Source organism: Melitaea cinxia, chromosome 20 (assembly GCF_905220565.1).
Source record: "Melitaea cinxia chromosome 20, ilMelCinx1.1, whole genome shotgun sequence".
Lineage (NCBI taxonomy): Eukaryota > Metazoa > Arthropoda > Insecta > Lepidoptera > Nymphalidae > Melitaea > Melitaea cinxia.
In genome coordinates, this window is record NC_059413.1 from 2,590,728 (window position 1) to 2,604,258 (window position 13,531).

At 34.6% G+C, this 13,531-nt stretch overlaps 3 protein-coding genes across 3 annotated transcripts in view; 2 read left to right on the plus strand and 1 right to left on the minus strand.

The window, feature by feature from the left end:
- The window catches only part of LOC123663193 (cytosolic 10-formyltetrahydrofolate dehydrogenase), a 28,847-nt gene extending 27,085 nt beyond the window's left edge, over positions 1-1,762 (plus strand). The window contains exons 14-15 of the mRNA XM_045597890.1: positions 951-1,150; positions 1,506-1,762. Of these exons, the coding sequence (XP_045453846.1) occupies positions 951-1,150; positions 1,506-1,561 (256 nt within the window). The 3' untranslated portion in view covers positions 1,562-1,762. The remainder of the gene's footprint in view (positions 1-950; positions 1,151-1,505) is intronic.
- Positions 1,763-3,879: 2,117 nt separating this feature from the next.
- On the plus strand, positions 3,880-5,752 carry LOC123663196 (NADH dehydrogenase [ubiquinone] 1 alpha subcomplex subunit 7-like). Its single transcript, XM_045597894.1, has 4 exons — positions 3,880-4,075; positions 4,159-4,247; positions 5,034-5,135; positions 5,623-5,752. Exons 1-4 carry the CDS (start codon positions 4,010-4,012, stop codon positions 5,693-5,695), a joined length of 330 nt encoding a protein of 109 aa, XP_045453850.1. The 5' UTR covers positions 3,880-4,009; the 3' UTR covers positions 5,696-5,752.
- The window catches only part of LOC123663630 (bromodomain-containing protein 1), a 30,287-nt gene continuing 22,505 nt past the window's right edge, over positions 5,750-13,531 (minus strand). The window contains exons 16-23 of the mRNA XM_045598299.1: positions 13,360-13,470; positions 12,896-12,985; positions 12,347-12,473; positions 10,750-10,857; positions 9,841-9,945; positions 9,103-9,229; positions 7,206-7,303; positions 5,750-6,478 (exon numbers count right to left, since the gene is read on the minus strand). Coding sequence (XP_045454255.1) covers positions 6,148-6,478; positions 7,206-7,303; positions 9,103-9,229; positions 9,841-9,945; positions 10,750-10,857; positions 12,347-12,473; positions 12,896-12,985; positions 13,360-13,470 — 1,097 coding nt within the window. The 3' untranslated portion in view covers positions 5,750-6,147. The remainder of the gene's footprint in view (positions 6,479-7,205; positions 7,304-9,102; positions 9,230-9,840; positions 9,946-10,749; positions 10,858-12,346; positions 12,474-12,895; positions 12,986-13,359; positions 13,471-13,531) is intronic.

Genomic DNA, 13,531 nt, shown 5'->3' on the forward strand with positions numbered 1-13,531 from the left:
GATTAGAGTTTGATGAGAACACTTGCGCATAGAAGCTCGCGTGGCGGTCGAGTTCCGAATAATGACGTGCGTTCGCGGCGCGATCATGTGTGCCACACCCAGTTGCTACTACCCTCAAGTTTTGTCAAATATCTCAACTCGCGGGCAGTGAGCGCATAACAGCTTTTCAAGGCTGCGTTTTGTTGCTGCATAAATCTACTCACGCAGAACATCGATTACAACGGTAAAATTACGAAAAATGTGCGATGACGGAACAGGCCTCATTCCCCATGTAGGAGAAGGAGCAGAGCTTAATCCACCACGCTGCTCCACTCCTCCCCTACTATGAGTAACGATCGCTATCAGGTATACATGACAATAACCCAGACCGACGGCTTAACGTGCTCTCCGAGGCACGGTGGGGAGACCCACAAGGACTGCACAAACACCCAGACCACGGCAAACACCTGTATGACCAATACAAATCTTTGTCCAACAAACCGCAACCGCCAGCGCAACAGGTACAATCCATGGCTGTAACCGTTCCGCCAACGCGGCGTCAAAAAAACTTTAGGTGCCTTTAATTTAATAATTAATAGTTGATTTAGAAACCTATATACGATATGGTCTTATTAAATTTTGTTTAACTCATAATAGCGTTATAGTAAATTATAAATCAATGCTTTCAATTATGGCAATGCTTTTTAAGTAATTCCTTTTTTCACAAATTTCCTCTATTTCAATAAAATCTCAGCTAAACACTTCGCTGTAGAATGAAGTTCATAGTGAGTAGTGACGCATTGCTCGCGTTGGAATCATCACAAACCTGCTATAAAAATGCGATGATAACGCGCCAATGTCGTACGTGCGTAGCGCTTTAGAAATATAAAGACGTCAAAATGTTACAAAAGCAATGAAAAAACGTCATTGCTTTTTACCTAAACACGGCATAAGAAGAAATAATTTTCTAGAAACATCGACGACGTGATCCGACGCGCCAACGACACGGAGTACGGGCTCGCGAGCGGGGTCTTCACACGCGACATATCGCGCGCGTTGCGTTTCGCGGAACGCATCGACGCGGGCACCGTTTTCGTGAACACGTACAACAAAACCGATGTTGCAGCACCTTTCGGTGGATTCAAGCAATCCGGCTTTGGAAAAGACTTGGGTAAATTGAAAAATACATTATTGCTATCATATAAAATTCGTACTTCTGGGTTAAATGATTATTTTCTATAACGGAAAAAGATCTGAGATTTGTTCGTCTTGCTCGTTCATAACAATTTAGGTGAAATTTATTTCGTAGTAATCTAGTTTCCCAACAATGTTGTGTTTCGTAGACATGAGAACTGAGAAGCACGTAATCCTAATTGAATACAAAAATATTCCCAAATAAAACCCGTTTTATACTTTATATAAACGTCCAGCAGATCTTACTTAACTTTTGAATATTTATTTTTGTCCACTAGTATTTCTAACTATTATTAACTTTCTCAATCTTATTTCATTTATGTTTGTTACAGGTCAAGAAGCTCTCAACGAATACCTCAAAACAAAATGCATAACAATGGAATATTAAACATTATACATAATTAGTATCTCATCGTTTTATGTCCTACTGATTACTTTTAAGGTTTTAATAATAATAATAATAATACTTCGTAAATAATTGTAATAATAATTATAGTTATACTTGTAATGTAATTTATATTGGGTATTATGTACAATTTGTAAATACATTATGTTGAAAATAAATAAATATTTAACAGTTTTAACCAAACTTTTTTATTTTATTTTTGTGAAAAAAAATTGCCTTCAGTTTAATAAAAAGCAAATTGTTTATTATCTGTTCATTAAAAAAGAATATGTAGCGACATATATCTCGTGATAGTATCTCGCCACATACGAACTAATAATTGTGTTTGCTCGCAAACGAAAAAAAAACCGACTTCAATTACATCGACGAGTAATACAACGTAGATCGACGAAAAAATAGTCAAGTAGCTACGCGTTATCAAAGATTACTCAAAAAGTAGTGATCAGATCTCAATAAAATTTATATCTGGCCACATGACAAACATCAGCTTTCAATTAAATTAAAAATTATTAAAATCGGTTCACCCAGTAAAAAGTTATTGCGGATTTTCGAGAGTTTCCCTCGATTTATCTGGGATCTCATCATCAGATCCTGGTTTTCTTATCATGGTGCTAAACTAGGGATATTTTCTTTCCAACAAAAAAAAGAATTATTAAAATCGGTATACCTAGTAAAAAGTTATTGCGGATTTTCGAGAGTTTCCCTCGATTTCTCTGGGATCTCATCATCAGATCCTGGTTTTCTTATCATGGTACTAAACTAGGGATATCTCCTTTCCAATAAAAAAAGAATTATCAAAATCGGTACATCCAGTAGAAAGTTATGCGGTATAATACAACGTAGGTCGACGAAAAAAGCGTCAAGTAAAAACGCATTATTAGATATAACTCGAAAAGTAGTTGTTAGATCTCAAATAAATTTAAATGGGACCAATTGACACACTCCACCTTTCGATAAAAAAAAAATGTCGAAATCGGTCCACACGGTCAAAAGTTCTGATGTAACATACATAAAAAAAAAAAAAAAATACAGTCGAATTGAGAACCTCCTCCTTTTTTGGAAGTCGGTTAAAAAACTGACGTATCCTACTTCGCGATAGTAAAGGTATCCAAGCGATTGAACATATAAACAAGAATCTGACAACAACCGTGGGGCAGAAGCCTACCAGACACAACACCCATCTGGTCGGAGGATCCTCCCTTTTCAAGGGTGGATTAGGAACTTTACACTCAGTTCCTCATAGCTCCTAAAACACTATTTTTTAGACTTCGCATGTCTCATATATCTTATTTTTGTTCACATTAGAGTTTTACGTCGCCTATATAAATTAAAATTACTATATCTATATATATAATAAACGTAATTGCTGTATTTCGCAATAAATTAAATAAAAACATACAAGATGTTTGATTCCTAACTGCGTTTTTCAAATTGGGGGTTCTGTAGGTATAATAGATAATGTTCCTCGTAGAAAAAAGATTCCTAGCCCTTTTTAGAATTTTATATTGTCTTAATACGAGCCCTATATAATGGAAGTTAGGTAAATGCCTACTTAAGCTTTTTTTTAAAGAAGCACTAGATAAAAAATATTTTAGTGCAAATCGTATCAATAAACTCCAGAATAAGACTACAATAATTTACAGTATTTTAATGTGTTATACATATTTATGTTTTTTAATAAATGTTTGACGATAAAATTATCGATCACTTAAATATTTATTATTTATACATGCATTTTAATGTATCTGTTGTAAATATTTCAATTTTTAATTTGATAATTGACTAAAAATGAGAAAGAACATTAAATATTTAAAACCGAATTCTCAGTTTTCTAATAAACCTCTCACTAACCGTTAGTTGTGAGGTATGTGACTAACAATTTCACTAAACAAAACCACAAGCAGCTTAAATAGACCAGACATAATACTGAGAGACCAGATTTTTACTATTAATCATTTAAAATAAGCAAAAGTTTTAGCCATGAAAGTCGCATATCCGCTCTCTGCGTAATGAAACAATTAGATCAATACACGGACAGGGATATACAAATTCACACCTGAATGCAACTAATGCGGGAAGAAACACTGAACACAATTATTATAAAATAGTTGTTCTATACAAAAGTAACGCTTCTATTAATTGCAAACAACGCTAACTATGTTACTCGTTAATATGTTTATTAACCGTAGAATATGATTTAATTTTAAATTTTTGTCCGTGAAGTGAAATGCTAATGAAGTACCTATTATAGTAATGAAATAGTAACAAATATAATTATAGCAAAGATAAAAAATTTCAGAACGATACAATTATAAGTTGTCAGCTGTCAAAAACATCAAAAACAGATGTAGCTTTGACATTTTCTCAGTCGAAATATTTAAGAAAATAAACAATATTAATTACGACTAATAAAACCTTATAAAGTCTAAAATGGGAAAAGTTCCATTACGTGATATTTCTCCTGTTTTACAGGCTTTTAGGAATTTCCTTCTAGGAGTAAGAAAAATTTAATTTTTTGTTATGTAACCTCACCGAGCCTGTACGCGTATCATTATTAAAAAATATATATGTATTTTTAGAGACAACACACCAACGCTCTGAGATTTGAGCCGCTCGTATCTGCTAGGACTCAACCTCCGCCAGAAATTCCTGATGGAGTAACACATAAGTATGATTATACCTAATTTTTAAATTATTTTAAAATATTTATTTTTTTTCTAAATAATTAAGTAAATAATGTGCTCAATATTTTTGAAACATAATCTTAATTGTTTTTGTTATTGGCAAAATAATATCTGCATTTAGTACAGTTTAGGGCAACCATTGTGTAAACTAGGCTAACCAATTGTTATTTTAAATCTAATTTGGATCTGATGTCTAAGATATTTGGGATTTTTTTTATTTTTTCAATGATCTTTCCATTGAAGTATTTTTTTTTTGTATATTGGCATAAATGACATTTTAAATACCTTTACTCAAACACTGGGTGTAAAACTGGTAAGGCAAAATAAAAGTAAACAATAATATACGTAATGTAATAGAAAATTAAATATGCTTTTTATTGACTGTACCTTTTCAGTCAGTTTTTGGCTATATCTACCTAAAATTTTCTAATTAAAATGTAAAATATCTAAACTACTAACTACTAAAACTAGATAAAATAGCTATTATTCACTTCGAGTCAGGTTGGGGCAAATGCCCCACCTTGCCCCATATGGGTACACCCATGTTTGCGAGTGATACAATAGAAACTAGATTGTATTCTATATTTCTCTAAATTTTGAAAATTTATAAGCCGTAAAATCAAGAATGTTTTAGATAATTAATATATCAAAGTAAGTTTTTAATATTAATACAAAAATAAACTAGAGAAATGATAGAAATAGGCGGAAATAACTCTGTGTGTGTTTAATCTATTTTTTTAATCCTAATACAATCGCAACTCCTATTCCAGACATGCCCATAATTACTATTACACTCGTGATGCCAGGAGGGAAGTTACACCACCTCTGGTTATAACTCAACAGTTGTTGACAGACAGCAGTGCCGATCAGGGGTAAGCTTAGTTTAAAATAGTTATCCTAAAATCTATGTATCGAAAATAGGTAATAAATCAATCTAGAATGATTAATTTTTCGTCTGTTATGGAAAATAAAATTTATGTATGAATAAAAAGGTCAGATCTTTTTATATTAATAATGTAGCACAAATAAATGCGTGGTCCGCCTGATGATAAGCAGTTACTGTAATCTACAGACACCTGCAACACTTTTAGCATTACCAGCACGTTGTTGACCCATTTTAGCTGTAAACACAGCTCACCCCCAGGATCTGTCTCGTCTGAGATGACCTGTATTGTCAGTGATCTGTAAGGTTGAAGTACTTCCACTGTTGGCAGTTCCTACTTTTTCTCATTTATAATTAAAGTTGAGTGGTTGTAAGGTTGCTGGAACGGTTTTTAATGATAATTATTGTATTCGTTAATGCATATTTGATATAATTTATTTTAAATATCAAATCGTTATATTGTTTTTTCTTTACAGAACTCCTAAAGCTGCTGCTAATGTTAGACCAACACCGGGAAAGCTTTATAACTGGGACAAGCATTACGAATGAATAACGTAAATTGAGATATGTTATGTATAGGTCAAATTATAGAAAAACAACCAATTATTGTTTAATGTTTTATTTTACACAACACAAAATGAAGCAACACTTATGTACGTAGTAAAAACTATATAAAAACGAAAGTTATCACTGATATTCGAGTAAAAAGCTTCCACGTACAATAAATTTAGTTTTATTTCAAAAACCACGATTCTTATTTTATACTTTTATGTTATAAATATAATTTTTCAATAATTGCTTTTACATACACTCTCTACAATATTGAAAGATTATACAAATTCATCTAACAACACACATGTTATAACGATCATAAATATTTGATTAAATTACTAGTCACTGGAATCCGTGGTTTCTGGTGTGCGTATATGCATCATGGAGAATGTTCCAAAGGTGAAAGCTCTGTTCCTCGTCGGCCGCATGGACCGATATCGAAACCTGTGTCATTTATCTCCATCTACCTGCTTTCTAAACTGCATTGCATCACCGTAGGCCTTCTTAACTGCCTTTCTGTCTGTCGGTTTCCTAGATTCAACCAGTTTGGCTTGATCCACACTTTTGTCGATGCCTAAAGGTTCCAGCTTAATCGGTGGCAACCATTGCCAAGTACGTTTAACGTCAAAGAACAGAACTAGATAGAGAATTGGTTCGTGAGCATAATTCTTCTTAAGATTGAGGACATCTTGCGGTGGTACTGGGAGGGGGACACCATTATAAATGAAACCTTTCGGCATCTTTGGATCGATGATTAAAGCTGGATACCAAGGGTAACCTCTGTAAGAAAACAAAGCAAAATATGATAAACTATAATTGCAGCTCAATATAAAAATATAGTCAATATATTCAATAGTAAATTTATGTACAAAGAAGAATGTAACAGTACAACCTTGTATTATATACTTTATATATTGTATTATATACTTATTTTATATCAATTTTAAATTTAGAAATAACATACATCTTTAAGAAAAGCTGTTGATCCCGATTGTTATCGTAAACAACTGATAGTGATCTTTACACTTGTAGGGAACAGCGCGGTACCTGTGACCTTGCTCCTATTCGGCGAATACAACTACAGCATAAAATAAACGTGAGACAAGCAGACAGTCAGACATGAGAGCTTTTGGTAAAATGTTTCCATTAGGGGTTGTCCATAAAATAAGTTCGGTTAAGGGTTAGGTTTGCTAGGGGTGACAAGAATGATTAGGTGAAGATATAAATCTTCAAAATAAAAGGAAAGGAAATTATTAATTTGTATCAAATTTTTAATAACGAAATCATTTACGAGGAAAAGGCCTAGCTATTGTATCGTAAAATTTGTTAGGGCGTCACTGAAAGAGTAACTTAGGGAGACAAATGAGGAGGAAGAGATCCAAAACGATTAAACTATTGCGTGGCGTATTTTATGGATAGTATTTGGAGTTCAATATACTCCAAAGACTACGAATGCTAAGTAATTCCAAATTAAATCAGTCGTTCTGGACTGTAATATTGTGCTCACCTGCACTTAGCCCATACAAGTTGTAAGGGTTCGAGCTGCATGTCAGGTTGGGCGGCTTTCACTGGTGTTTTAGATGTTGAAGATCTTGTGCCGCGAACCTAGAACAAAATGATTTTTATATAAATTAGTTTTTCTAAGGATCGTCTTTTTTATATATATTTAGGTCGGCAAACAAGCGTACGGTTCACCTTGTGGTAAGTGATTACTGTAGCTTATAGACGTTTGCAACACCAGAAGCATCACAAGCGCGTTGCCAACCCTATCCCCAATTCCCCCAGGAGTTCTGGTCACCTTACTCACCAACAGGAACCGAACACTGCTTGAAAGCAGTATTGTTTAGCTTTGATCTTCTGTAAGGTACTACCTCAGTTGGGCTGCTTCATATTTTCAGCAGGAAATTTCCTGCTGTGCCCTACTTCAATTGTCTGGGAGCGAATAATAGGTAGTGGCCTTTGTATATTAGCATGTGTATTTTATTACTTCTTTATATAAATATCTTAATTTTTTTTATCTATCCATCGTAGATGTATTACAATGTTTGTTAAATTTATTATTATGTCTTTATGTAGGTATTTGTGTACGTGTATATGTGTGTATTTGTGTAGGTGTATTTGTATGTATATGTATGTATATGTGTATGTATGAATATATATAATATATACTTATGTTTATGACTGATAGCACTTATTTTGCGCCCACATCCCCAATGCCAAACAATTCTAGTCCTCTACCCAAAGGTTGCCTGGAAGAAATCGCTGCTTTAGCGATAAGGCCGCCTGTTGCAACTAATGCAAATTTATTATTATTTTTTTTTGCCTCATTGAACTTGTTTTGCTTTTGTGTTGGTGTGCAGAAGTGTAAATAAATAAATAAATAAATAAATTTATTAGTCTACAATTTATGTTTTAAAAATATTAACATATATAAATAGAGAAAATAAAATATATAGAGATACCTCTAAAGAAATTGATATATTTCGTATGTAGAAATTGTACCTATGTATTTTTATTTCTATTTCTCACAGTAATTATAACACAACGTCTTTTCACCGATACGGAATGTGGATATATTAGTCAAGAATCGGTAAGAAACTACGCAGTACTCTTTAACTACGTAACTTTAAATTAGACACATTTAAAGTAAATGAAAAGACATTTATTTATTTAGTAAAAACCACCAACAGAATTACACGCTTAAAAAAATTACAATCAGTTATATGCAAAGGTATTAAATATATAGGTAGATACAGCATGCGCTTTAGATAATTAAGTCGTATGTTTATTCAAAAAATTTTGGACATTCAGGATTTAAACAAAAAAATACATACAAAATAAAGAACTAAATGACTATTACTATTATAAATTAGATATAGATAGATTTTGAATTGAAGTAGAAAAGACATGGGTAAAGAGGCTGCAAAAACTGACTCAACTGTAAAAACTCAGGTGACACGGTCGTTGACACGACACTAACGTAGACACGATGGTAGTTTGATCAATAATAATTATTTTTGAATATCATATCAAAAATTGACCGCTCCAGCGGGGTTCGAACCCGCGTCTCCGACTGACCGTGTCGGCGCTCTAGACAATTAAGCTATGGAACGATGTACCCGCTAGAGCGAAACTTTTGATATGATGATTTTATATTCGGTTTAAGCGAACCGTGGCCTGGCGTGGCGTGGTGGTCAATTTTTGATATGATATTCAAAACTGTTTAGAATTCCTAATGTGTGGGTAACACAAAAATAAAATCGTACATATTCAATAATAATTATTTAATAATAATAATTTTAATTAAAGCGATAGGGCTAGTAAAGTTACATATTTAGGTTATAATGTCGATTCGATATCGCAGTTATATGGAAGGACGCGAGTTTGACAACATGTATGTGTACCTTAACAGGAGTGGTCGGGGGTTCGATGTCAGAAGCCTCGGCGAGTGCAGAGCGCGTGTCTCTGCGACGGCGCTCCGGTCCACTGCCGGTGTCCAGCGTTGAATCCATCGTGTCGTTATAGCTGGAGCTAAATATAATATATTAAATATAATAAAATATGTGTGATTAAAGTAGCAAGTACACTTGTATACTAGGATTTTCTCCTGTGTTAGGGGTCGGACACAGAACAACACAGCACGTGATCTATTACACCTACAGAATCTTTAATTTGAAGAAACGCAATTATGAGTCGAACACTTAGTATATATATTGAAATATGATTAAGCTATCAGTCAGTCAGTCATTCAGTAATCTCAGCCTATTGCAGTCCACTGCTGGACATAGGTCTCCTCAAGTTCGCTCCAAACGTCCCGGTTTTCCGCAATCCTCATCCAGCCTACATTGGCAATCTTACGTAGATCGTCGGTCCAACGGGCCGGAGGATTGACGCAGGCCGGACGCATTGTTTGAAGACAAGAGTCTTCGAGCAATGCGTCCTGCCTGTGTTAACATACAGAGCCGAGACGTGGACACTGACCAAGGGACTGGTCCACAAGTTTAAAGTGGCTCAACATGCAATGGAACGGGCTATGCCTGGGGTCTCTCTCAAAGACAGGATTAGAAATGAGACTATCCGCGAGAGAACGAAGAGACCGACATAGCCCAAAGCTATCACAATAATAATTGAATATGAGATACCCCTCGCTGGAGCTGAAGGAGCAGGAGTGGTCCGAGGCGTTCTCGTCGTCGTAGTGCGTGCACGACGAGCACGACTGCGACCACACCGAGCTGCTGCTGGAAGACCTGCGGGTACAACGTTACTTATTCAGCTATCCTGAACTTCTTAACAGCTAAAACGTTTAGCTGAAGTAAAACTTCTCTACGCACGCTTGACTTGGGAAGTAAGCTGGTGAATGTGTGACGAGAGCGTTACGAAAAGTGAGATCGGGCGTGGCGAACGGAGCAAGAGAGAGGTGCAAGCACACATTTTCTTTCTCTCTTTCTCTCATAACCAGTTACGTTTCGTATATCTAGGACACAGTGCAGGCCTATTGTACAGAAATTTTACTTCAGTCGTGTAGTCTAAAGCACACTTGTTTTATTTTATTTATTAGAGGCGCAATAATGCAAGATGCAGAAACACACATTACTTGTAGACAGTAAATTTAACGTACATACATCTTGTACATACAAAAGGAACGACCTACACAATAATAAATACTATAACTAAAACACTGAAGATCAGATTGTTAAATAAATACTTAGAAAAAAACACTAAAACCATTCGCTTTCTAAATATCATACAACAAAAGTTGATTTAAAATTCTGCATATTTTACTAATCGACACACTACCATACCATTACTTGCATTTTTAATGTTACAACTTTAGACCCTTGAGTCATGCCATCAATCAACAAATTATAGATTAGATACTATTCAAATCTCATGATTCACAACGTGATATTTTATAGCCTACATTTTATATAGCCTACATTTTATATAGCCTACATTTTATATAGCCTATCATTTTACTTTTTGCCTTTCTAGCGCTAAAAAACAGCATGATAAGAACAAAATGTCCCGCTTCATAGTAGTATTAGCATTACCTAGACAGCGCGAGGTCGCTGTCCGAGCCGACCTCCCCGGGCGGCCCGCGGTACTGGAGGAACGAGGCCCCGCCGGGCACCGCCGCGCCCTCGCCACCTCCCATGCCTCTGGACAACAAAAACATCATATACATTTTATTATAATTAATAATAATAATAATAATACCTATATTCTTTATTGTACACCAAAATATGAACAAACAGTAATAATTACAAAAAAAAAAAAAGATGTACAAAGGCGATCTTATCGCTGAAGAGCGATTTCTTCCAGATAACTTTTGGGCACAGGACACGATAATTAACCAAATTTTTCGGATTTTATTCGCGGTTTACTAAGTTTTGACGTGCTAACGTCTTATAAATCGATGAACAACGGCTTCACGTACGAAATAGTGTCACGTTCCGCCTGAACTTTGCGTACAAGCGAGAGCGTGGCACACGCGATAGAGAGGCACGATCGGCCCAAGCGTTGGCTTGTGGCACATTTATCTCTTCTCGGGTGACGTCAGAGCTAGCAGTTCGAAATAATTCGGTGATAATAATTCAATTCATAAAAGTATACAATTTTTCATCAACGTTTTTTTATGATATTCTCACGTTAAACTATCGTTCGTAAACCGAATTTACAGACAACCAATTTGTTTTAGATGATTTAATGTAAATTATCCGAAACGTCGCGCATATAAAAAAACTTAATAAACCGCGATAAATTTCGAACAAGTTGTTTTTCAGTATAATTAATTTAAATTTTTTTTTTAAATATTCACTCATTCATCTGTTCCTAGGCTAAGCAACTTAATGCATGTGTTATAGGTAACAGCCGGGTTATATAATTTGTTTTACGGTAAATACATACCAACAATACTTATATAAATATATATAGATAATTATATTACACGCACACTCAAGGCGGGAATCGAACCCACAACCCCCGGAGCAGAAAAACAGGGTCACTACAAACTGCAACGAGTCATTATATAAAATATTCGTGTTAAGAACTAGGAGTCACTAAGAAATAGTAACTCAACGGTATCAATTAGCCGAGGCACGCCCGTTGACCAATTAAATGAAAGTAAATTAGAGCCCCTGAAGAGCTTACTTTAAAATGTCAATTTGTACATGGCCTTCCAATTTAATTTTTGGTTAATAACATAACAACAACATAATTTTTTTTATAAAATTTCTTTAAAATTTATGAGAGTATAGAAGTTTGTTTTAAGGGCTTACTTTAACTTTTCAATTTGGACATGATATTCTAATTTATTTTTTTGCTTAGAGACATATATATATATATACACAAAACCCTAACCGTAATAACCCTATATATATATCATCATTATTTCAACCTGTTGCAATGCACTGCTGGACACAGGCTTCCACAAGTTCACGCCAAAAATGGCGTGAACTCATGTGTGTTGCCCGTAGTCACCACGCTGGGCAGGCGGGTTGGTGACCGCAGGGCTGGCTTTGTCGTATATACATATATAAAATTCAAGAGATATCAAATTCAAGAGAGAAGCTGTCGTAGTAGAACTCTATAATCCCTAAGATATATTTTGATAATCTCGACGAAATTGTAATATTACTAACTTAATACCTAAAAAGATCAGGTGTTGAGACGGACTTATCTTTGTCCTGTTTCCTCGGCCGGCCCCTTCCTTTTTTCCTAGGCGAGGTTTCCAGATTCGCCCGGCCCAAGCTGGCTGATAATGTGGGCAATGTCGCTATAACATTTTGTTTATAATAATTATCATTAAAAGTCATATATATAATATGAAATCTCATTGGTTAATTAGAAATTCATAATATTGTTAATACGATAATACTGTGTAAAACTTGCATTACTTATAACATTGGCAAATATCTTTTTTTATGGTGATGTGTACGGTGATGGAACATTGAAATTTAAAGTTTAAAAACTTTATTGTGTATTTTTAAAATTAAATCACGAGCAAAAAACGTAACAAAATATAGATCACTATTGATATTTGAAACATATTCATAAAAGTTAAAATTAAATAAAAAATTAGCATCTAAGGAAGTGATCATATTACATCAAAATGATAATAATAATAATAATACATTTTTTTGGTAAATAGTTTAAAAAGAAATCACACTTTTAGTACTCATAAAATTGGTATATTACCGTCAGACCCGAAACTCTTAGGGGGTGTTGCTAATGAGGACGGTGAAACCAGCAACGTCGGCTTTCTTAATCCTCCCAAAAGCCCGAGACCTTTAAAAAAAAAAAAAAAAAAAAAAAAATCAAAATCAATTGTGTTATTGTTGTTAACCTTTTGCTAATTTTTATGGTATCAGGGTCTAGGTTATTGAAGACGGGGTACAGTGGGAATTATTCCGGTTAAAATTTGGAACAGTCCCACTGATAAAGTACTTCTCACATATATGTAACTAATAATGCTTTCAAATAGTGTTGTGTTCGTGTAATTAAATGTAAGGTAGTCAAAACTGCTGGTGAAGCACTACCCATTAGAAGTAGGGCCAACAATGCATTTGCTATGCTTCTGATGTTGGTGACATAGTTTACGGTAACCGTCTGCCAATAGGCGAACTGTATGCTTATTTGCCACCAAAAAAAAGGAAACATACCTGGAGCTTCTGGTTGTTTCGAAGGTGATTTCTCAGGAGTAGCCAGCTTCTGCGTCCGTTCTACGCTCTTCCTGGTTATTATTGGTGCCTCGGAGTCCGTAGTTGGGGTGTCTGTAGATATATAAATATATTAAACTAACTAAACTATGGTATGGAATTTAAGTCTAATCAC